The 23,541-nt window shown below is 42.4% G+C and overlaps 1 protein-coding gene and 1 long non-coding RNA gene across 8 annotated transcripts in view; one reads left to right on the top strand and one right to left on the bottom strand.

Annotated features, from left to right (window-relative positions):
• The window catches only part of LOC135913839 (WD repeat and coiled-coil-containing protein-like), a 90,179-nt gene that overhangs the window by 7,200 nt on the left and 59,438 nt on the right, over positions 1 to 23,541 (top strand). For all 5 annotated transcript variants that reach the window (XM_065446532.1, XM_065446534.1, XM_065446535.1 and 2 more), the window contains exons 3-4: positions 869 to 1,050; positions 15,237 to 15,360. In XM_065446532.1, coding sequence (XP_065302604.1) covers positions 869 to 1,050; positions 15,237 to 15,360 — 306 coding nt within the window. The remainder of the gene's footprint in view (positions 1 to 868; positions 1,051 to 15,236; positions 15,361 to 23,541) is intronic.
• Positions 906 to 23,541, bottom strand: part of LOC135913840 (uncharacterized) — a 32,184-nt gene continuing 9,548 nt past the window's right edge. For 2 of the 3 annotated variants that reach the window (XR_010568131.1, XR_010568132.1), the window contains 3 exons: positions 13,452 to 13,509; positions 6,058 to 6,337; positions 906 to 1,043 (listed from right to left, as the gene is read on the bottom strand). This is a non-coding gene — a long non-coding RNA (uncharacterized lncRNA). Of the gene's footprint in view, positions 1,044 to 5,741; positions 5,939 to 6,057; positions 6,338 to 13,451; positions 13,510 to 23,541 lie in introns of those variants that run through there. The other variant, XR_011514429.1, reaches the window with a different exon arrangement.

The following is a 23,541-nucleotide window of genomic DNA, read 5'->3' on the forward strand; positions in this document are numbered from 1 at the left end:
AGAGCTTGTGCTATGTGCATTTGGTTTGTCCTTGTGGATTTGCATGATGAACTTATGGCAGGGTTTCCAGGCTTGGCTAGCTTGCACCAAATTGGTTACATACTGTTGGTGTCTGTTAGCAACAAAAATTTTGGAGATGCACTCGGCTGCATTCCAATTTTTTTATGTGTTTAAACATAATACTAAGTCGAACATGCCTCTCATGTTTGCAGCACTGAGTAGTGCAGAGCATGGGTTTCTGTGACAACCATTTGTTTGTCACTGAGCTACTTTCTTGGCTGCTTTCAAGGACTATATTATATTCACAAGAGTCCTTCTACTGAAGAGCCCTTCCTGATTGGCCATCATTCAGGCTCTGCTCTTTGTGATGGCAATCGGCTTGATAATGAGACAATTGCCGCTGCTGTGGCCAACTGCAGACAACATTTTGATAGCTACGTTTAGTACACATGCACAAATGCCCAAGCGTGCATGTGTGTGGCTACTGTGGCAGCCCAGTGGTAGCGTATCACAGATGTAATGCAAAAGGTTTGGCTCCTACCTAAAGCACATTGCCTTTTCGTCCACTTTCATTTCACTTTTTCATGCAATTTCTAAATTTCAGTTAACAAAGGACAGATAATTTCTCCTATCCCGCTCTGGCTGTTCATCATCTGTTGGCTTCATGTTGTTGTAACATACAAACAAAAAAAAAAATCATCCCACAGTTTACTTTATTCTTTTAGCTTGTTTCATAACAGAAGTTTTGTGAATACAGGCCCTTGTCTTGCAGACTAGTGAGGAGTGGATAGTTTCTTGGCTACTCTTGGGCACACTGTGGCTACTCATGTGTTTGGGGCTGAGCAACGTGCCTGATGTTGCGGTGCAGGACGGTGCACGGCCTGTGCTACAGCAGCCCCAAGAAATGGCCCCCGTTGATCAGTGTGGTGGCCGAGCGGGTGGACGACGGCTCCCTGGAGCTCTCCATCTGGCGCATGAACACAGCCGTCCAGTGTGTCTCCTTCTCCAAGTGGGCCATCCTGGCTTTGCCCCAGCTGCCCGTCCTGCAAGGTGGGCACATACCTCCCTGCACTGTTTGTTTGCCTTTTTTTTACACAGCTGGGGCTATATTGCTGGCTCATGCCCCTAGTTGTTTTCACGTCCACCAGGATCGCCAGTGTTCATCACAAGAATCACAGTGTTCAGAAGAATGTTATAAACTTCGTGCGTTGCACGAAGTTTATAACAAAATAAATGAAGAACAAAAGGTTGTAGTGCTCTGTAAGAATTTCAACTGCAAACCCATGGTCCACCACTCGTAGGTTTTACCTCACAGCCATTCTGCCAATGCTACAGCAGAGAAGAATACGGCACCTAGACAATGTGGTCATGCCACCAGCTACTACGGTTGGTTGACACACTATGACTTCGTTATGCCGTGCTTTGAAGGCTTCTGCATCGACCAGCACCTAGACGAAAGCATTTAAATGAAGCCAGTGATAAGAAGTAAAAGGCAGTATAGAAAGGTGGAGGAAAAAAATGCTGTCTCTCCCATATTCGCCACCACCACGAGTGCCACCTCCACAAACAAAAAAGACAAGGGCGAGAGCCAATGTAGAAGAAAATTCCCTTCGTTTCAAAAACAGATTGCTCAGGTGCACAGCAAATGTTTGCTCCAACCAATTCCGCATGATAGAGGGCAAGACTTATTGTGCACAACATTGCACCACCTATCACGCATGTCTTTGCATTGTTGACAAAGTTGCTATCTTCGTTTTTTATTGAAATGAAAACGAGATAAGCAGGTGTATAATGTAATCCAAATTCTTGGCACTAACTGCTGGTTCGTCATCATCATTGGACAATCCTCATAATGAGTCCTGTTCAAAGACTGGTGTAGGTGGCAAAGAAGGCAGCTTTGAGGAGACAATATATAAGTGTACAGCGATGAAGACTGCCTTAGTGTCTAGTGGCAGACAGCAAAGACAAGTAGTTTTCTGTGTGTGTGTGCTATAGTGAAAGCTGCATTGTTTTGCTTTTTGATTTAATTTTTTCTGTTGCATTGTCATAAAAATGGTCTTGTATTGTATTCTTACCTGCATCATCACTTACTGTCTAGGGGGGGAATTATAGGTCTCGTCAAGTGGTTGATTCCACTTTTCACCAATAATAACTTCCAAGAAATTTTCTGGAAATTAAACTGAGTTAAATTGAATTTACCGGGCAGCCGCAAGATATAGTGGACTCAATCAGCCACACTTACAAAATGAGTCAGCCTTTTTCAAGGCTTACTCACATAGAAAAAAACTGTAGGCATATGCTTAAGGTACCGAGTCTGAACTGTGGATTAACGTTCAGACATAATAAAAGGAATGCTAAAGTAGTAGTAGTCGTAGCAAAGAACTTTATTGGGGTCCTGAGGAGCTAGGCAGGAGGCCTGCTAAGTAGGCCCCTACCCAGCCGTTGGCTAGTCCCATGTTGGAACAGAAAGGCCACGCCCCTCTGCTAGTTGACAGGCCCTCTGGACAGCCAGGAGCTGGACGTCTTGTTTCGGGTCTGTCATGACCTTCATCCAGTCTTCTTCTCAGTTAAAATCGTGTAACACAGGGCACTGCCAGAGCATGTGATTTAATGAGCAAAATGCAGTGCCACAATCTGGGCAGAGTGGATCAATGTTCGGGTGGAGCATGTTCAGAAAGCCCCTAGAGGGTTAGGACCCCGTCTGGAGCATACGGAGCGTGCTAGCTTGTGATCATTATGCAAAATAGAAGTGAGGCGTGCAGACAGGACACAAGAGTAGAGAAGTAGACAACACGAACGCCAACTATCAACTGAAGGGAGCACTGAGGCGAAAAAAGAAAGAAGACACAAAACTCATCTGCGCATGCTCAGGAACGTGTAGACCGGCACGTGTACCCGATTGACACGTGGTGTTACCATTCCTGAGCATGCGCAGATGAGTTTTGTGTCTTCTTTCTTTTTTCGCCTCAGTGCTCCCTTCAGTTGATAGTTGGCGTTCGTGTTGTCTACTTCTCTACTCGTGTGTCCTGTCTGCATGCCTCACTTCTATTTTGCATAATGAATCCTTACCAACTAGCTCAGCTTTCTGTTGTTCTAAGCTTGTGATCTGTTGAACTTATGATGGGGGAAGGGAAAGCTCTGCCTATTCCCTCAGTAATGAGATGTGATTTCATGAAAAGTAAATAGAGGGTCACTGTGGACGAGCTCTCCTGAACTCGCCCAAGACACCATCCCGTCGTGGCATATGAAGGATCGACATTTGGGCGAGTTGGTACTGGTTGTACATCTTGAAGGAGCAGCACAATAAGACGAAAACAGAAGGCAGGAACACACAGGACAGCGCTGAACTCACAACTAACTCCATTCGAAGGCATACACAAACTTATGTACACAACCCATAGCCACGTGCTCTCCCATCGATGGCGTCATCATCAGTGCGCAGGCAAAAAAAAAGGCAAAACCCTGTAATGTAATGCTACACTATGAGGCGGCTTAAAAATTCAAATTCACTGTCATGCAAGTTTAACGATGGCATGCTTACACAATGCGACCCTTATTTCCTGATATAGTAGGCCTCAATAATCTCCCTCGTGGTCTGATTTTTATGCGCGGAAAGTATTGTGGTGTTTTTATAGATTGGAGTGCACCCATGTTCAGAGCAATGCCGTGCGACATGCGAGTAGGCATTACCCGTTAGCGAGCGCCTATGCTCAGACAATCTAATATTCAGACAACAACCTGTTACAACAGGTCGTTGTTCAGGCAACAGGTCGTTGCCGGCACTGGTGTGTCGCGCCGCATCAACAAAGGTCTCCGTTCCGGATATGTTCTTTAAGAAAGCTCTAACCCTTGCTAACCTTCTACCTTTATTGTGTTGGGGGTGGACATTTCTTGGAAAAGAGTCTACAGTAAAGGAGTTCCTTGTTTGAATATCAAGTTGCATTGTATCTCCCTGATTGAAGCTGGGACGGAGGCCTGCCGCATCCACCAGTCTTCTGCCTGCTTTGGAGTTTGATAATCTAATAATTTGTGCTGATCTTTGTGCTTCTATTAATTCCGAAGTTGTGTTGTGTACTCCCGACGTCATGATTTTCTCTGTGCTAGCCATGATTGGCATGCCTAGCACCCTTTTGACTCTTTTGTGCATGAGCGTGTCTAATTTATCTATTTCCGTTTTGGTCCCATTAAGGGCCGCGACTATGTGAATGACTAAAAAGAAACATTTTTGGAGCTGTATAGTAAATTCCCCTAGCACAATACCTAAAGAATCACTCTTATCGTGAAAAGGTACTTAATAAGAAAAAAAAATGTGCAGAAGTGAAAGACTAATGCCGAAGCTACCTTGAAGTTGCTGCACCAGATTGCCCTGACATCATGGATTTGGTGCTGTCTTTTCGGGCCTAGTTAATATCTTACCGGTAAAAGTTAACTGCATTGTATTCTAAAAGGTTCAAGGACTAAACCTAGTAAGTTTGAAGAACTTCCGCTGAGCCAAACTTCTCAAATGGAATAAAAAAAGATACTTTGAATTTCATGTCACACTGACGCACTAGTGTTGGCATGAAATTTAAGATAATAATAATTAACTTTGACCTTGATTTGCTCTTCTGTAATCAGCCTTTTATGTGGTATTTTTATTACGATTAAGATTAAGAAGTGGAGTTGGGCAGGTTATGTGGCAGAGCTAGAGCAGATAAATGGCAGTCTATAGGTACTAAAGCAAGAGTATTTATTTATTTATTTATTTATTTATTTATTTATTTATTTATTTATGACAGATTGCAAACACTGGTGACATGCGCAGTATGTCATCGCTTTGTTGTCCACAATTTTAAGTTGTTAAGTGAATGAAGGATGCTGATGTGAATGAACAGAACAGGAACACTGTCATGGAAAGCAGAGGACTTGATGCAGCAATGAGATTAGAACATTTGCAGATGTAGGCTGAGTTTGGTCTATGCAGGACAGAATTAACTAGAAAGTTCCAGAAGGGATCTTCATTCTGCCATAAACTTGCTGTTGTTGATATCATTCTTTATTAGTACAACTGGTACTATGTACTACTACTACTACTACTACTACTACTACTACTACTACTACTACTACTACTACTACTACTACTACTACTACTACTACTACTACTATATTACTGCTACAAAATAATAATTGTACCAGCTTTCATTAAATTTTTTGTCTAATACGCACACACACAAAAAGAAAATAAGGAGCCTGCCAAAACCAATGTCAAGCTTGCCTGGTGTGTCCTTGCAGCAGTGACCATTGGCACATACTTTCAGAGTTCAAACTATGCTGTGCACATCCTGTACTGGGCAAGTTGGAAATGTACAGTATCTTAGTAATTTGACACGAAAGTTGTATCCCAATACTAGCTCTCAGTGTCAGTGGCGTAATGTCATCATTGTGTATCGTGTCATCATCATAATGTTTTGCGACATCATAAAACAGAGTGTATAAGGAGTCCATAAAAGAATTAACAGGAGTGCTGTGCACATTTATGCTGGCTGTGCTCACATGTGACAGCAACAGGGTGAAATAATGAATCATGATGCATCCACAGGCCTCCTCGATAATGAAACTGAAACACTGGTTTACAAAAACAAGTATTAGTGTAAGTTGCATTGAACGTTTTGACACTTTCCAGTAGTTTAGAGCTTTAACCTTCCTTTATTACTAAGGAAAAACAAGAGACAAGTTGGAAATGTCGTGCCAATACTTTTTTTTAATCCAGAGCTATGTACTATGGCATCTCATTGGTTTGGGATGCCAAGCCCCAATGGGCATAGCCCATGTTATTCCATCCCATTGCTTGTTTGCAAACACTGAACGACAGTGGCAAGGAGTAAAGGGCTCGCATATTGAGGCACAAACAGAAGATGCATAGGATTGGAGCCAAGCGTGGCAGGGAAAGCTGTTTGCTCTGAAAAAAAAAATTATATTATATATGTATATATATATGTGCTAACTAGAGGATTGAGATATAACATAGCAAGCAACAGTGCGACATTACCTACGTTGCCAGTGTATTGTGATGCTCACCTGTCTGTTTTCGGCACGCTATCTTGCAGCAGGCTATCCTGCTCGCTGACGCGAGACTCGAGGTGTGTCACAGCTGAGTGGGCGCCTTTGTTTGACGAGCCGTTGTCTTGAGAGCCCATTGTTCAAGTTGCTATGTCTTGAGCTGTAGTGCCTCCATTGTGCTTGGTTGGCTCGTAGCGAGTATTCCTCATTCATTTTGCTGTGTTGGACATGCTTTTTACTAGCAATTGTCCCATTTGTTGGGTAAATACTTGTTAAGCAATTTGGCCCAGTGTGCATTCTGAAAGAAATAAGCAGAATTGAACTGCGCAAACTAACAAATCACTAGTGTGATACATTTATTCATTACTCTTTCATTCGCTAGAGAAAAAGAAAAGAAAAGAAGACCTGAAATGGGACACACTTATGAAGAAAAACAAAAAAGCTCTTGTCCTCCTATACGGCAGCAATTATTAGAATTCTGTGGTGTTTTTAATGTCACAGTGTGCACACTTTTTTGTCTTAACATGAGAAGAGACCATATTGAATCATTTCTTTCTTTTTTTTATAGGAGACTTGCTACATTGAAAGGCTTATAGATTAATTTGTGAAAAGCTTCCATTCCCACAATTTACTAACTGCCAATTTCCTAGTTGCAGTTTCACATGGTTTGCATTGAACTACTCACTACTTAATCGAAGAACAAATTATGGCAAATTTATGACCAATTATTTATCTACATTATACTATGAACTTTATTAGCAACTTGTGTAAAGAAAATATTGTTTGTCTACTTGAAGATCACATTTTAGTTAAATTTTTTAGTCAGTGCAATCGTTCCATTTACTGCCCTTATGACAATTGTTCCTAGCTATGGACACTAGCTTTTTCGGTTCTCTTCTAATTTTTAGCTATTGAGCTCCGAAATGCATTGTTTTAAAGTTTGTTTGTTTGTTTACTTGTTTTTAGTTTTTAAGTTAGGACTACCAGGAGGTTCTCTTTTTAGTCTGTCAGAAACGGGACTTCACTGTGGATGCATACTCAACATGCTGCAATATATTATGTTATAAAAAATCAGCTGAAACTTTTTATACTCTTAAAATAGTTATGCTTACTTTGTAACTTGCATATTAGCAGCGTTTTTCTACAGCCAAACTACACATGCTTGATATTGCACATTGCAGTAACGGTGAATAACCAGACACTGCCAAAACTGTCAGTCAAGTATCGAAGTCTGCATTGGACGAACCTGTGCCTCTAAAGACGAGTAACAGTCAAATCACAACAAGAGCAGTGACCACAGTCGGTGGACGTTGTGCCTGAGCTCATGGGTCAAGTACGTCTGCTACATGTGTGCGTATCACTGCACATTCCAGTGCAATCGCTATTGCTTGAGCACATTTGGGAATGTGTAACACTAGCCACATGAAACAGGTAGTCTGATAAGATAAGTCTCTTTTAGTAGAGCTGGCGACAGCATACGAGAACGTTTAAATACAGTACGCATGGCATGTGCTGAGTAATGCCTTGATAACAGTGATGATCCGGTGAAAAATTGGTCACCAGCAAAATATAAAGCAATGCACACACGACAACGCCCCACTCAGAAAACATCATCCCAATGCTGCAAACAATGCGAAAGGCAAAAAAAAAAATCAAGTGTGAAAAATAAAAATAAGAAACCGAGCGAGATATCAGAATGAAACTTCCACAGTTTGCTAGCATGCGTAGAACATATTAAGCTGCACTGCATGGATAACTTCAGGTTACACACAGCACTGGTGTGACTGAGCATGCGTTGGAATGTTGCATTCAGGCCAGCTGTTTCAATGCATCATAGAAAAGGCCATGAAACTGCAGCAGCATGTTGTATTGGGGTGGTTGGTACACTACTGAACTTCAAGGAAACAGTGAAAGAGCGCTAAAAAACAGGATGGTGACAAGAGGAGACCAACGCCCTGTTTGCATCTTCTCCTCACCATCCTGTTTTTTAGTGCTGTTTCCTTCAAGCTCATAGAACTGTGCGTAGTATGGTCGCGCTACAGCAGTCGCTGTACAGATGCCACTATCAGCTTCTTGGTTAGAATGAAAGCAGTCAGTTGACTGAAAAAAAGTGCCACCGTGCACCTGTAAAAAAATATGTGGCTGCAATTTGGATACTGTAATGTTCAGACTTAATCAGAGTAGTGTAGCTTGACTGGTGGCTAAAGGGTATTTGATAGCCTCTTTTGTGAACTATCTGCAATGCCTTAGAGTGCCAAATTTGACCTGCCTTCCTGAATAAACTTGAGAAATCAATTACCCGGTGCTTTGGTGAAGGTGCAACATAAGTATTGAAACCGTGCTTTAGAGATAGCAAAATTACTGTTTTAATGGCGCATTACTTGCACCTCCGCGGGCACCAGGAGCTGTGCGATTATCACTTCTTAATTCATTAATTAGTTAATCCCGGCCGCAGTGGCCGCATCTCGATGGGGACGAAATGCAAAAAATGCTCGTGCCCCAGGTGGTCAAAACTAAGTCAGAGTCCCCCATTATGGCATGCCTCATAATCATATTGTGTTTTTGGCACATAAAGCCCAATAACTTCATTTGAATTAATTAGTTAAAATTATCCAACTAGCATTTTACTAATTACTGTAGGGAACACATTGCAACTGGTGCTTAGAAAACAATAAACATTCAAGGCATTTTCACTTTGTAGATTTTTCTTAAAATAATGCCTGTTCTGAAAACCTGTTTGCAAACATAGTTGAATGCATCGACAATGTTCCACTGATTATTTTTCCAGAAAGCCTTTTTCTTGCACATTGTGGAGCAAAACTATGAAAAACATGACATTATCTTGTGGCTCACCTTAAAGAGGAGTACCTTGAAAGTGGTGCCAGTCTTTCGGTGCATAATTGGGCATGCCTTTAGTAGTGGCCGCCTACAATTTTCCAATCGCAAAATTTTAACCTGTTCGACTTTTTAGAGAAGACTGGTTATTTTCAAAAACTATAACGTAATGCAGTTTCACCTGCTCTAACGTTGCGTTTCCTTTTGTCTTGTGACTGGCGCAGTATGACCTTACTTGCCTTTGTACCATTGAACCCAAATTACCCAACCAACCAATCGCCATGTGTCTTAAAAGTAATTAAGTGGAACATTAATGAGAAAATCTTACCTAATTGAGTTGGTAATTGGTGATTATCACCCAGTTTGTGATGTCTACTGGCACGAATAATGTGCAACCAAGCAAATACTAAGCTATTCATCCCCACTGCTCTGCTTTAATTATGCAGTCTTATTCTGAAGCACTTGGCCTAAAGAGCCGTCGTCTTATGTCTTCTACTGTATCGTAGCAGGTAATCTTTGGCACCACTCATATGTTTGGCACTAATACATAACTGATTATGCATGCACATATGGTCGCAAGGATCTGCCTAGCTGGCTGGAAATCAGTTGCATTAAGCAGCTAGGGACGAGGTCACAGGCTTGGTTGCTGTTTGCATAGTCGCATTTCAATACAGCGTACTACAGGTTTTCCCGCTCAATTTAATCCAAGCGCCAGTCAATTTAATCCGAGCGCCAGTCAATTTAATCTAAGCGCCAATCAACTTAATCCAAGTGCCAGTGATTTTAATCCGAGCGCCACTCAATTTAATCCAAACGCCACTCAATTTAATCCAAACGCCAGCCGAAATAATCCAAGTGCCAGTGAATTTAATCCAGACACAACGGAATTCAAGAACCTTTGGATTTCAAGACTTCTGAAAATTTGTGAACATATTATGAGTTAACACCTTGAAAATGAAGATCGAGGTGGTAGACCAGTAGCTATCCTGCCACGGGACTAACGACAACTTTTGGAGGTTTTGAAGCGAAAAGCTTCAGCCGGCGTATGTCTGAATTGGCTCCGTAAGCATGTTCGGAGTCGAATTGGCTCCGTAAGCATGTTCGGAGTAGAATTGGCTCCGTAAGCATGTTCGAAGTAGAATTGGCTCCGTAAGCATGTTCGGAGGCGGCTCAGGCGGCCACTGCCGCGCGCTTGGCGTCATCGTTTGACGTTCGCCGCAAGCGCGTGTTTATCGCAGAGGCGGACTTATAACCGCTTGCCGGAGAATATACGTGCGCTTTCAACATGGAAGAAAAAGAGAGTGATACTACCGATACAGAAAGCTGTGTTTATAGCTGTACAGAAATCGCAAGAAAATGTGCCCAATAATGATGAATAAAGAAGTTTATTAATCCTGCATAAATTATGGTTTATATCATTGATAAGCAATTTGCATAACTAAACAAGGTACATGTATAGCATAAACATAAGCTAACCAAAGCATATCCATAAGTGAAACCGTGAGCATAACCTTAGGCTAAATCATAAAGCGTAACCATAAGCTAAACCATAAGCATCAGCGAACCTTTTCCCTTCAAGATATCCAGGCTTAACCATAGCTAAGCCCCAGCCAATTTTTTTTTGTATTTTCTACTTTGTTATGAGAGTGACACAGCAGATGACAATTGTCGAAATTAATTGAGAGGAAACGTCAGCATGAGTACGTCGAGTTAAGGGTACACATGCGATTTGGTCATGGCTATCAAACGAAACAATAAAGGTTGATTCAATGATAATCACTAGGCCCTCGCCAGGAGGCTTCGGTCGCTAGCGAATACGATTCACTATTCTACTGCGGTGTCCGCAGCCTGCAATCAAAGACCTTGTCATCAGTACCGTTAAAACAGTCATGAATACCATTTATTTGCATAACTGATATGGTCGAGTCACTAGTGATCACAAGTGAAATGCAATGTGCAGATCGTGGTTCTTGGTGTTTTGCGCAACATAACGTCACTAGTCGCTAGTGATAACTAGTGGCACAACATTGTTTCACTAGTGATCACAAAGCACTCTTCACTATCAGGTAGCAATGGTATAGCAGACCAAATTCTCACTGATCGTAAATGATCATAATTGGATTATTGTTTAAAAGTTTCCTTTGACATGCATGACGCTATGCATCATAAAAGTGCGAGAACACCGAGCAGAGCTTATCGCTAGTGATCATTAATGGCTCTGCAATGTCAGTTAGCAATATTGACTCATTAAAACTATCATTTATTGACACTTTAATTTATACTATTGACGGCGTGCATATATGATGGCTGTGACCATCAAACTACACAAAGTAATTATTTATCTCTAGAGTGAATCAATCTTAGTATCTCCTATAGTTAATAAATTATAGTTAGTGAATAGCCGTCTGAATGACATTTAATTTGATATCTATGACGCTATTCGGCATGAAAATTCGAGAACATCGCAATGAGCGCATCACTTAGTTATGATAAAAACTCGGCGGTATCAATTGGCAGTGGTAACGCAAAAATGCTCGTCCTTCTGCAGCTTCATTGATACTACTGACAGCACTCACGAGGGAAAGCTGTCTCAGGCATAGTAAAATAGGCGAATAATATTCACCAGTGACTTAAGAATACGAGTTTATATAGGCATAGTGAGTCACTCGTTTCATGGTATTTCATTGCATGTATATGACGTTATGTTGCGCGAAACACCAAGAACCACGAACTGCACATTGTATTTCACTTGTGATCACTAGTGACTCGACCATATCAGTTATGCAATTAAATGGTATTCATGACTGTTTTAACGGTACTGATGACGTCTTTGATTGGAGGCTGCGGATGTGGCAGTAGAATAGTGAATCGTATTCGCTAGCGACCGAAGCCTCCTGGCGAGGGCCTAGTGATTATCATTGAATCAACCTTTATTGTTTCGTTTGACAGCCATGACCAAATCGCATGTGTACTATTAACTCGACGTACTCATGCTGACGTTTCCTCTCAATTAATTTCGACAATTGTCATCTGCTGTGTCGCTCTCATAACTAAGTAGAAAATACACAAAAAATTGGCTGGGGCTTAGCTAAGGTTAAGCCTGTATATCTCAAAGGGAAAAGGTTCGGTGATGCGAATGATTTAGCTTACAGTTATGCTTTATGATTTAGCCGTTATGCTAAAGGTTTAGCTTATGGTTATGCTTTATGATATAGCCTATGGATATGCTTACGGTATAACTTATGAATATGCTTATGGTTTAAGTTATGGATATGCTTACGGATTAGCTTATGGTTATGCTCACCGTTTCACTTATGGATATGCTTTGGTTAGCTTATGTTTATGCTATACATGTGCCTTGTTTAGTTATGCAAATTGCTTATCAATGATATATACCATAAGTTATGCAGGATTATTAAACTTCTTTATTCATCATTGTTGGGCACATTGTCTTGCGATTTCTGTAAAGCCATAAACACAGCTTTCTGTATCGGTAGTATCACTCTCTTTTTCTTCCATATTGAAAGCGCACGTATATTCTCCGGCAAGCGGTTATAAGTCCGCCTCTGCGATAAACACGCGCTTGCGGCGAACGTCAAACGATGACGCCAAGCGCGCGGCAGTGGCCGCCTGCGCCGCCTCCGAACATGCTTACGGAGCCAATTCTACTTCGAACATGCTTACGGAGCCAATTCTACTCCGAACATGCTTACGGAGCCAATTCAGACATACGCCGGCTGAAGCTTTTCGCTTCAACACCTCCTAAAGTTGGCGTTAGTCCCGTGGCAGGATAGCTACTGGTCTACCACCTCGATCTTCATTTTCAAGGTGTTAACTCATAATATGTTCACAAATTTTCAGAAATCTTGAAATCCACAGGTTCTTGAATTCCGTTGTGTCTGGAATAAATTCACTGGTGTTTGGATTATTTCGGCTGGCGTTCGGATTAAATTGAGTGGCGTTTGGATTAAATTGAGTGGCGCTCGGATTAAAATCACTGGCACTTGGATTAAATTGACTGGCGCTTAGATTAAATTGACTGGCGCTCAGATTAAATTGACTGGCGCTTGGATTAAATTGAGCGGGAAAACCTGTAGATGCGTACTGATTTACATGTGTACTGTATCGCCCAACTTCCATGCTCTCAAATGAGAGTAGCAGTATTGTAAATAAAAAAATAAAAATAAAAATAAAATAAATAAATGAATAAATAAATAAATAAATAAATAAATAAATAAATAAATAAATAAATAAAGGAAATGCAAAGATGTTCATCTCCTCAGCTGCTGGTCAAAGCCCTTATTGCTCACCATGCAGTTTCGGTATATAAAACCCCTCAAATTAATATTGCCGTCATTTTCCCAACATTAAGAAGCAGGTAAGGCCTCTAATTCAGGTGCCTCTGTGCCAAGCACCGGTCAGATCAGACTGGCAAAAGAAGGTGTGATGCGGATTTTCGACGTTGATTTCTATGGAAACCACCAGACTTATTGAGTGATTAGAAGTCTGGTGGTTTCTGTAGAAATTCACATCGAAAATTTTGTTGCACAGCAATGGGTGACTTCGTTTCCACATACCACACCAAACAATGGGCTCTATCTTGAAGTGTTCTCATTTTTGGTATTTATTCAACACCTGAAATAAAAAAGGAGGTTAGAAAAAAATGTAGAAGAGGTTTTTTGGACTGTTTTACATGCTGCCACAAACTGCAGGTTTTTATGTATCATAGTTCTTGTTTTTTTACTTCATTTTAGAATCAAGGAGGTTTCATGTGGACACCCTGTATAATAGGAGCCAGAATTTTGGCCACCATCACATGAATATTTCATGAATAAGCTTTGCTAATACTTTTGTATGTCCATGGTGCAGATCATATGCTAGATGCAACTATATCAAGCACAGTGCCTGTTCACACCATCTTTATCCAAACATTTTAAACAGTCAGCATATTGAGTAATGACTCGCCGCGGTGGCTTAGCGGCAATGGTGTTGCGCTGTTAAGCATGAGCTCGTGGGTGCAAATCTCGGCCGCATTTCAATGGGGGTGAAATGCACAATGCCGGTGTTCTCTGCATTGGGGGCACGTTAAAGATCCCCTTGTGGTCAAAATTAATCCAGAGTCCCCGACTATGGCGTGCCTCATAATGAAGTCATGGTTTTGGCGCGTGATACCCCAGAATTCAATTCAATTATTGAGTAATGATGCACTTCATAGCATTTTTCAAAAAATTTTAGCCGTTGATTGTAATACGTTGTCAAGGTTGGTAGATCTGAATGTGTATGAATTATAGTTTACATACAGGCTGAACACAGAGGGAACACTGAATTAGTATTCAAGTGACATTTATTTGTACAGTTCGCCTGTTTTATTGAGCAAAATATATGGCGAGTGTACTATTTATTGCTGATTAGGTAGCCATGTGCCATGAAAAAAAAACAAATTACAGGCTTTCATATCCCTTCTGAAGTGTAATCAGCTTTGAACATCACTTGTATCTTCTAAATGCGGCTCATACTGTGTGATGTGTAGTTCAGATTTTAATTAGCTTGATCTTTAAATGTTTATGTAATATATTTCATTTGTATGAGACCATTTCCAGGCTAATGACAGCACCTAACTGGGCTTGTTATTAAGAGCAAGCTTTAGCTCAGCTGCTCTGATCTAGTTACATGGGTACAGAGAAATCGTTTTTCTCAGTAACCACTGCACCAAATTTGATTATGTTTGTTGCATTTAAAAGGAAACTTAAAAACTGTAGTGAATACAAGAACCAAATTTTTTATTTATGTCGTCAATTGTTTAATAAGCATTGTTGAAACTTGTGAATTGTAAGTCAGAAATAACTAATGATAACTAATTACTAATAATGACTAATAACTAAGTAAAATAGCAGCATAACTAAGCCCTGAGCTAAAGCTTCCTCTTAAGGTCAAGAGGTCAATGTTTTGTGTGCATGCGGCAATGAATTTTGCTGGAGGTCGCAAGGAGGCAGTGGGACTGCTGCTTAACAGCTTATGCTGCCTTTATTATGTGCTTGTTAATGGCTACATGAACATAGTAGGAACCTAGTGAAAGAAAATGTAGCATACTAGTTAAGGAGCATAGAAGCAAGAACCTCTGCATTCTGCGTGTCATTTTATTTCATTTATCCTCCGTCACGCTACTGTTATTGAGGGGAGTGGGCGGCATGTGAATGTAGTAAGACAGAAACCACAAACTAGCAAAGCTAAAAAGTTCAGCTTCCTCCCTACCCAGAGTTGGCAAATTCATTCAGTCATCTAAAAAATAACTTGCTGACCAGTTATGAATAGTCACTTGTTTTGGAGTAACTGCTATTACACAATACCCTGTCTTTATGCAGGGTGTCTTTGGCACCCCGAACGAGATGTCTTCTGCCTGGTGTTCAAAGACTCAGCACGCATCTACGTGGTCAACGAGGACAGCTCAGAGCTTCAGGAGGTCAAGACCATCACTCCATTTGCTGGGTCAGTGTCAGAGCTGTTGGGCACGTTACTACGCTTGTAATTGTCGGGAGGCATTGTAACAGCACCGACCGCGCGCATGTAAAGAAGCCACTGACAGAACAGCAGCTCTCCTGTCTTCTGCTTGTCAGTCTTTTCCTTTCTGTTATTTTTTTTTTCTCTCAGTGCCTCCCCATTTTTATTCTTTTTCTTAATTTTGCTTCACACCTTATTTCTTTATTTATTATCTTTCTGAAAACTCTTATTTTCTACTCTTACATATTAAACATCTCTTTTATTTGGTGTCACATTTTTAAACAATTTAATTTGCTTTTTTAACTTAGCCTTTTTCTCAGACACCACTATTTCTTTTTTCTCGTTCTCTAATCCCTTTCGCAAGATTCCAGGTGTAAAAACGCTTGCATAGTTGACCTTAACTCCATGGTAAAGAACCTCAGATGTTCGAAACAAATCAGTGCAGCCTTTTACTACAATGCTGCTTCAGGGCATTAAACTGGATCAATCATTTGCTCTCTCAGCAGAAGTTCACATGTCTTGACTGCTTATTCTGTATCCTCTTAGTTGCACAAGACCCTCTAAAATCTGCAGTACTAATCTGTTTACAGTATCAGTGTAAAAGTATAGGCAAATTTCCTACCGATAGTGTCAATACTTTTTTTAAATTACTGATAGTGTAAAAAAGGATATTAATAGCACTTTTAATTGTATTACAATATTTTGCCATGAAGCTATCTATAGTGCAACAAAATCTATCGATAGTGGCATGATCTATAGCACTTTTGATAGCGTGGAAACAGACGGCCCACAAAGGATTGCCATTTATTAAACAGATGGCTGTGTTGATGTCGTGGCTACCATCGTCAAGCCTATATGCCTGATGGCGCTAGTCCAGTCTCTTCTACCGTGGGGCTCTACAAGTGCTGTCCACTAGTTACAGGTGTGCCAATAGAGTATGGCGTTTTTGGCAGAGATAAAAGCAGATTCAGCACCATTAGTCCACAATATAGGCAGGCTAGCTCATGGTGTGCCAGAGAGTAGGATGTGCAGAGGCTGCGAAATTGAAGCACAACGAAGAATGAAATGGCGATAGTAATTGATGAGGCCCATGAATGCCCGTAATTGCTTCGTGGAAGATGGACGTGGGAAATCTTTAGTGGCTTGGACATGGGATGTGATTGGTTGGATGCCATGTTCGTCTACTCGATGGCCCAGGAAATCGAGAGAAGCAACCCTAAACTCACTCTTCGAGATGTTTACAACCAGGCCATATTGACGGAGGTGTTAGGTCATATTCATGTTCCACAGCAGAGCGACTGAATACAAGAATGTGTGGGGGTTCCACTCTGCGTGCGGCTAGGGCTGAAGGCGAGCTCCGGATCTAGCCACACGCAGTCGCTTCGTGGTTCTCCCAACCCGTAACGCGGTAATCACGGCTACGCCGGGTTCGAACGAATAAGGCAACCAGCGGTGTCAACGGTAATAACGTTTATTGCTATTAGCAATAGCGAACACTCGGAGAGGGACGTCCTCTCTGTAATAGTAATAAATAGGCTGGCCTCGTTGCCCGGGATAGTCAGGCAACGTGGTCACTCATGGGTTGCGGCAGGTACTCCAGTCCGGCAGGTTAGGGGTCCGGCCTCAGAGAGAGAGGGTCTCTCCTGGTCGCGCTGTTTTGTACCTTTTTACCTGGGCGAAGGGAATGTCCTCCTCGCCCGTCAGCTACCCGCCCGCGAGTCGGTGAGGAAGGGCACGCGCGCGTCGCAAGAGCGAGGGAGAATCGGAAGAGGGCATAGTGCACCTCTCCCCTGTCTATGCCGGCTCTCGACGCGACGGCGAGGGGAAGATGGGCGCGTGTGCTCCCCACAAATGTCATCTAAATAGACGAAGCGACAAGTCCGGCCACGAAGCACATGATCGATGAACTGCTGAAATGTTTTAGCAGCATTTGGGAGACCAAATGGCATGCACACGTATTCAAACATGCCAGAAAGTGTAATGATTGTGGTTTTAGGAATGTCGGAAGGCTCGACAGGAATCTGATGGTAGGCTTCTACTAGATCCACCATGCTAAATATGCAGCACCCATGAATCAATGTGGTGAAATCGTGGATGTGAGGTATAGGGTACCTATCGGGAATCGTCACTTTGTTTAAAGCGCAGTAATCGCCACACAATCACCAATCACCTATCGGGAATTCCACCCATCTTCTTGGGCACCATATGTAAAGCAGATGACCAAGGGTTAGTGGAAGGACGAACGAAGCCCAACTCTAGCATGTGTTCGAATTCTTGCTTTGCAATTTTCAGACGGTCTGGTGCTAAGTGGCAAGGTCGGGTGTATACTGGTGGTCCTTTAGTCACATTGTGGTGCGCGATGTTGTGCACAGTGGCGTAGACAGAAATTTCGGCCAGGGGAGGGGGAGATGCTCACATTGCAGCTCGGCCTCCTCCTTAAGAGGAAGCTTTAGCTCGGGTGCTCATATCTAAATACATGTAGAAGGAGAATTAGTTTTCTCGGCAACCAATGCACCAAATTTGGTGAGGTTTCTCGCATTTAAAAAAACTTAAATTCTAGTGACTGTTGGTTTCGAATTTTTCATTTAGGTTGTCAATTCTTTATTAAAAATTGACCAAAATCGATAATCTTCAGAAAACGAAACTACCAAGTTTAAAGCTCTAACTCAGCAATCAAAAATGATACAGTCGATCCCGGATATATCGAACCTGGATATATCGAATTATTGTCTATATCGAACAGTTGAAAAATCCCCTTGGGAATCCTATGCAAAAGTATAGCGCTGTTGTTCGCGTATATAGAACTCCCGTGCACCGGCATATTGATGTATCGAACTCCGTGCTGAGCTGCGCCCCGGCAAGTGCGCTTCTCCCACCATACCCCACCCCTGCAAGTGCGCTTCTCACAAAGCTATCGCGATGTTCCCGCGATCTCACGTGCGCCGCCCCGCACTCTGAGAAAGGGGCGTGTGGGTAAAAGGCACGTGACGAAGAGCACTTGGAGTGCGATTGGGTGTGAAAGGGAAGCGGGAGGGAGAAATTACGCTGACTGCAGGCGCCCATTTCCTGTGTTTTGGTTGGCTGACACCGCTGGCACAGCGAGACGAATGAAGTCAGTGCAGTTTGGGCTTGTGGTAGTGCGGAGACGTGAAGTGAGGCGTCTTTCGATTCACTTTGTTCCTTTTATTCACGAGTTAAACGCAAAAACTTGAGACTCGTGCGGTGCAGTGCGTTTTTCCACTTTTGGCTCGTGTTCTGGAGCCATGGCCACGAAAACACGCAAAAATTTGGATTTTTCAACAAAGGTGGACATCGTTCTATGGGTGGAGGCTGGTGAAAAAAAGTTGTCGGTCACCGCGGCGTTCGGAATTCCTCGCAACACCCTGAGCATGATCCTCAAGAACAAAGCCGATGTTAAGCTGAAGGCAGTGCAGTCCAGTCGCCCTGGAGCATGTCGTGTGTGCGTCCCAACCTTTGACAAGGTCGAGAAGGCATTGTACGCCTGGTTTTTGGAGACACATGCCAAGAACATACTTCAGCCTCTTGATCAAGGCATTGTGAAAGCATTTAAGGTTGGGTACAGACGATGACTGGTGCAGAGGTTCCTAATCAACCTTCGATTAGGAATTGAACTCAAGATGGACCTCCTCGGAGCCATTAAAATGCTGGCTGGTGCTTGGAACGATGTGAAGAAAAGCACAATTGTGAACTGCTCCTGCAAAGCAGGCTTTGTGGTAGCTGCAGACGACGGATGTCTTGACAGTGAAGACGATGACGCTGGATGCCTGGACAGCGAATTTCGCGAGCTCTCGGCATTCCCAGGTGGCATCCCAGGCGGCGTTACAGCACGCGATTTCGTCAGCGCTGACGATGGCGTGCAAGCTGTAGCGGATTGCGCTGATGTGGAGATTGTGGCTGACATCATGGGTGACGAGGACGCAGACTTGAGCAGCGGTGAAGGTTCCGACAAAGAGGACCAACCGCCATGCACTGCAGCTGAACTTGCATCAGCTTTCAACATCATTCGCCGCTGTTGTGGCACAATGGAATGTACTGGCCTTTCTCATTTGGACACTGTCAACAAGCCTGAGGACAGCTTAATGAACTTGATGGTGCAGAAGAAAAAGCAAGCAAAGGTCACAGATAGTTTTCTTCCAAAATAAAGTGCTTTGGTCATCGCGCTGTGTTTTTGTTTTTTTATGCGCCTTGGAGGCACAGATCGGTAACTTCCCGTTAGTCACGACATCGGGAAACTGCCTTGAGATGTGTGGAGTTGTTAGAGAATCTTTTGACACACATATATTATATTTCGAATCATTGATATATCGAACTATTTTGTGATCCCCTTCAAGTTTGATATATCCGGGATCGACTGTATCATAATTCTGTGAATTGCATCTAATACATGTAGTACATTTACAGCTGACAAAATTGCCATGTTACACATGAATCTCAAGAAAATTAGGATTATGGAAATACGGCTTTCGCAAAATCCTTGTACACAACGTATCCAATTCACGTAACATACGAAATGACACCCCAAATTTGTCCGCTTTGCCTGTTATAATAGATGCTGTTTACAGAACAGTGACATATGTTCTTGATGCAGAGCTATCAGTTTGTAAACATCGTGCTTCTATTTTCTTGGAACTTTCGAGTTTTTCAAAATATTTTAAACAATGTTCAGGCCCTAAATCAACATTCCACTTCCAACAGACACTAGAATTTATCTTTCTCAAATTCAACGAATTTCATTAAAAGCAATCCAGGGGTTATCACAGAAAAGCGCTTCTTCATTTTACATGTATTTGAATAGGCTGCGTCAGAGTTGGGCCTGAGCTAGAGCTTCCTCTTAAACAATTTGTCTGGGGATCAAATACATGAATAATAACTTCATTGCCATTGCCAAAGATGCTGTAATCGAATTCTTGAATGCTACGCACTGTCAAAATAAATAAAATATGTACTTTTTCATAAAAGAATATACTTGTATATGCCAAAAATTGTGCCCAAAATAACTGATATCAATGCTTCCATGTTTTTTGTCTATTTAATAAGGAAAGAAAATATCACACAAGTTTTAGAACTATACCAGTTCGAAACCAACAAAGCAGTGCATGGCGCTGATATGAAAAACGTAAAGGCCATGAAATTAACAAGTTGAGGTCAAATATGTCAATGAAACTTTGTCATTCAAGAACCTTGTTTAGATTCTTGTACATACACAACGGCCAGTGAAAAATCTCAATGACGCTGTCATTTGTTCCACTGTATTATGCAGGAGCAGCTGTCACCGGTCGCCTATCGCGAGTAATTGCACCGAAATACAGTCACAACAGAGAGAACATATAAAAAGCAGGAGTTCTGCAAAATATACGAGGGCGAGTCAAATGAAAGTGAGCTAATGCAAATATTATGACAAATGGGGTACTTCATTTAAAAGTAGTCTCCATGAGCATTTAGACGTTTGTCCCATTGTCTAACGAGTCGCGCAATTCCTGTCTCATTAAACTCCTCGGGTTGCTGCTACAAAAAGTCTGCAACTGACTCTTTCACGTCATCATCCAACACGAATCCGGTTCCCTTGAGCTATTTTTTCGGTTGTCCTAAAATGTGGAAATCGCAAGGCGACAGGTCTGAGCTGTATGGCGGATGTTGCAGCGTTTCCCACTTGAACATTGCCAGTTTTGTATGAACCACATCAGCAACATAGTGACGGCATTGTCGTGGAACAAGATGACCCCATTCGTCAATTTTCCGCGTAGTTTGTTCTTGATTGTGACACGCAGCCGATCCGGCATTTCACAATGACGAAAAGAATTGATAGTCTCTCGAGATTTAGCTAGTTCTATCAGTAATGGCCCCTGACAATCGAAAAGAAAAGTCAACAACACCTTCCCGGTAGAAATGACGGCCTTTCCTTTCTTTGGGGGTGGTGAATTCGAACGTTTCCACTGTAAGCTTTGCCGTCGTGTTTTAGGCTTGTAGTAGTGGCACCATGGTTTGTCCCCGATCACGATTGTAGACAAGAAGTCGTCACCCTCATTGTGATACCAGATCAGATCAGTCAAGGCAGCGCTGAACTTCTCCATCTTCTAGCGGTGGTTCAAAATCTTGGGCTACCATTGCACATACAAGAGCCAATAACCGAGATGTTCATGAACTATGGCTTGAACCCAACTGTGACTGATGTTTGCACGCTGTGCCAGTTCATCAATGCTTATCCTCCGTTCTTGTCTAATCAGCTCATCAACCTTTGCAATTTTGTTTGGGGTTATTGCACGATGGCTTTGGCTCAATCTTGGATCGTCTTTGCAACTTTCACGTCCTTCTTTGGGCCATTTGCTCGAATGCTTCACAGTGGCCAATGAAATGCAATGTTGAACGTACGTGGCAGCCATACGGCGAATAATTTCTTTTTGGGAAATACCTTCAGCTTTCAAAAACCTCAGGGCACTACGCTGCTCAACTTCTGGAGCGTCCATTAAGTCAAGCAACCATATTCAACCCAGTGTATGAGAGCATTAAAAAACATTTATCCTCACACCTGCGTGTCATTTTCCTAAATGAGAGACGGCTGTGTGCTACGCGCGTGCCTCGCAGATAATAAACCGAACCATTATTGTGCAGGATGGGTAGGCTCATTTTCATTTGACTCACCCTCGTAGATTAGAAGTGCGAAGATACAATGGAATATATAAATGCAAAGATACAGCTTGATAAAAGGCAAAAAAATGTCACTGGAAAAAAAGTTCACTGCACGTATACACAATATGTCCCAATAAGATATCTAAATATACATGTAAGTCTCCAATAACTCTACGTATCTAAAAAAAGTCACTGTATATGATGCGTCAAACAAGGAAAATAAACAAGTTGCGCAATCACAGATTCACAGAATCCTAGATCCCGCCCCCATTCCATCCACTCACCCCAAGGTATCGTGCGCAATGGAAGGCGGCGCGCTTGCTTTCCGCTTTTCTCTTTTGCGCACACAAGACTGAGCCACCATCATCGTCTCACCCATTCCAGCTACCCACCCCCCTCCCTACGCTTTCACTCGCACATAGAGCATGTGGCGCGCGGTCACGATGTTATCGCCCTTGGACTTTATACGAAACATGAGGGCGACGGCGACGGCAAAAATGCGCGTGGAGTGACCATATAATTGCTATTGCAATACTATATAATAAGAGTATCCGGCAACTGAAGCGTCCCAAGGCCCATTACTTTCCGCAAAAGAAGAAGTAACAAAATCGAAGTTTCACCATGCAACAATTTGCTCCGCCGCAACAATGTCTTCTTTCGTTCTTTATTGGGGCCGGGGCACCGAAATGAAAAAACGCAAAGTATGTTGGCCACAATCAAATGCCTCCTTTGGGCACCTAATGTGGATACCGAAGGAATATCGAAGAAAACGTGAGACACTTGGTCCACCGAGAACCATACGCATACTGCTCGGTATCCTACACTGACAAGACAAGGCTTTCCAGAGAGGTTGTGCTCAAGCGAACGCGTTGCAATCCATCGAGTCCCCACAGTGATGGCGGCAAGTGACAATGCATTGTTTCTTTTTCTCCTCTGCTAGCCAGAAAGCATCTGAAACTCTGCCAGGCCAAAAGCCACTCGGCCAGAGCAAACCAAACACGCACCGAGGTGCGCCGCGCGGTGGTCGGTGCCACACGAGAAAAACACATGCAGTCTGGCTGGCTCTGGCAGCCCTCGGGTATGGTAGCGAGGACAAAAAATTGAAGAGGCTCAATGTGTCCTTGCAAATAAAAGTCAAAGTAGAAAAAAAGATAAGAACGTAGTTACCTTGACTGGCTTTGGTGGATGGATGCTTTGGCGTAGGTGAAAAAAAATGTTGATATTTTTTATGTGTCATAACGGCACAAATGAACCACCACAACGCTTCATCTCATCGGACCTAGCTGCGGGCTTTGTCAACTTGTCTGATAGTGTGTTGATTCGGCTTGTCTCATTGTAGGTTCCGATGTAAGACTTTAGAAAAGTCAATGCAGCTTTGGCGTCAAATGTTTATGACAACATTAAACCCACAAAGGTCCGCAATTGAAAATCTAAAGTACAACTTTGGAAATGTAAATGAGCCTTTCACAACAAAAGTTTATAAGAACTTTATACCCATAAAGTTTCGGAATTGACATCCAT

This window comes from Dermacentor albipictus, chromosome 5, assembly GCF_038994185.2.
Source record: "Dermacentor albipictus isolate Rhodes 1998 colony chromosome 5, USDA_Dalb.pri_finalv2, whole genome shotgun sequence".
Taxonomy (NCBI): Eukaryota; Metazoa; Arthropoda; class Arachnida; order Ixodida; family Ixodidae; genus Dermacentor; species Dermacentor albipictus.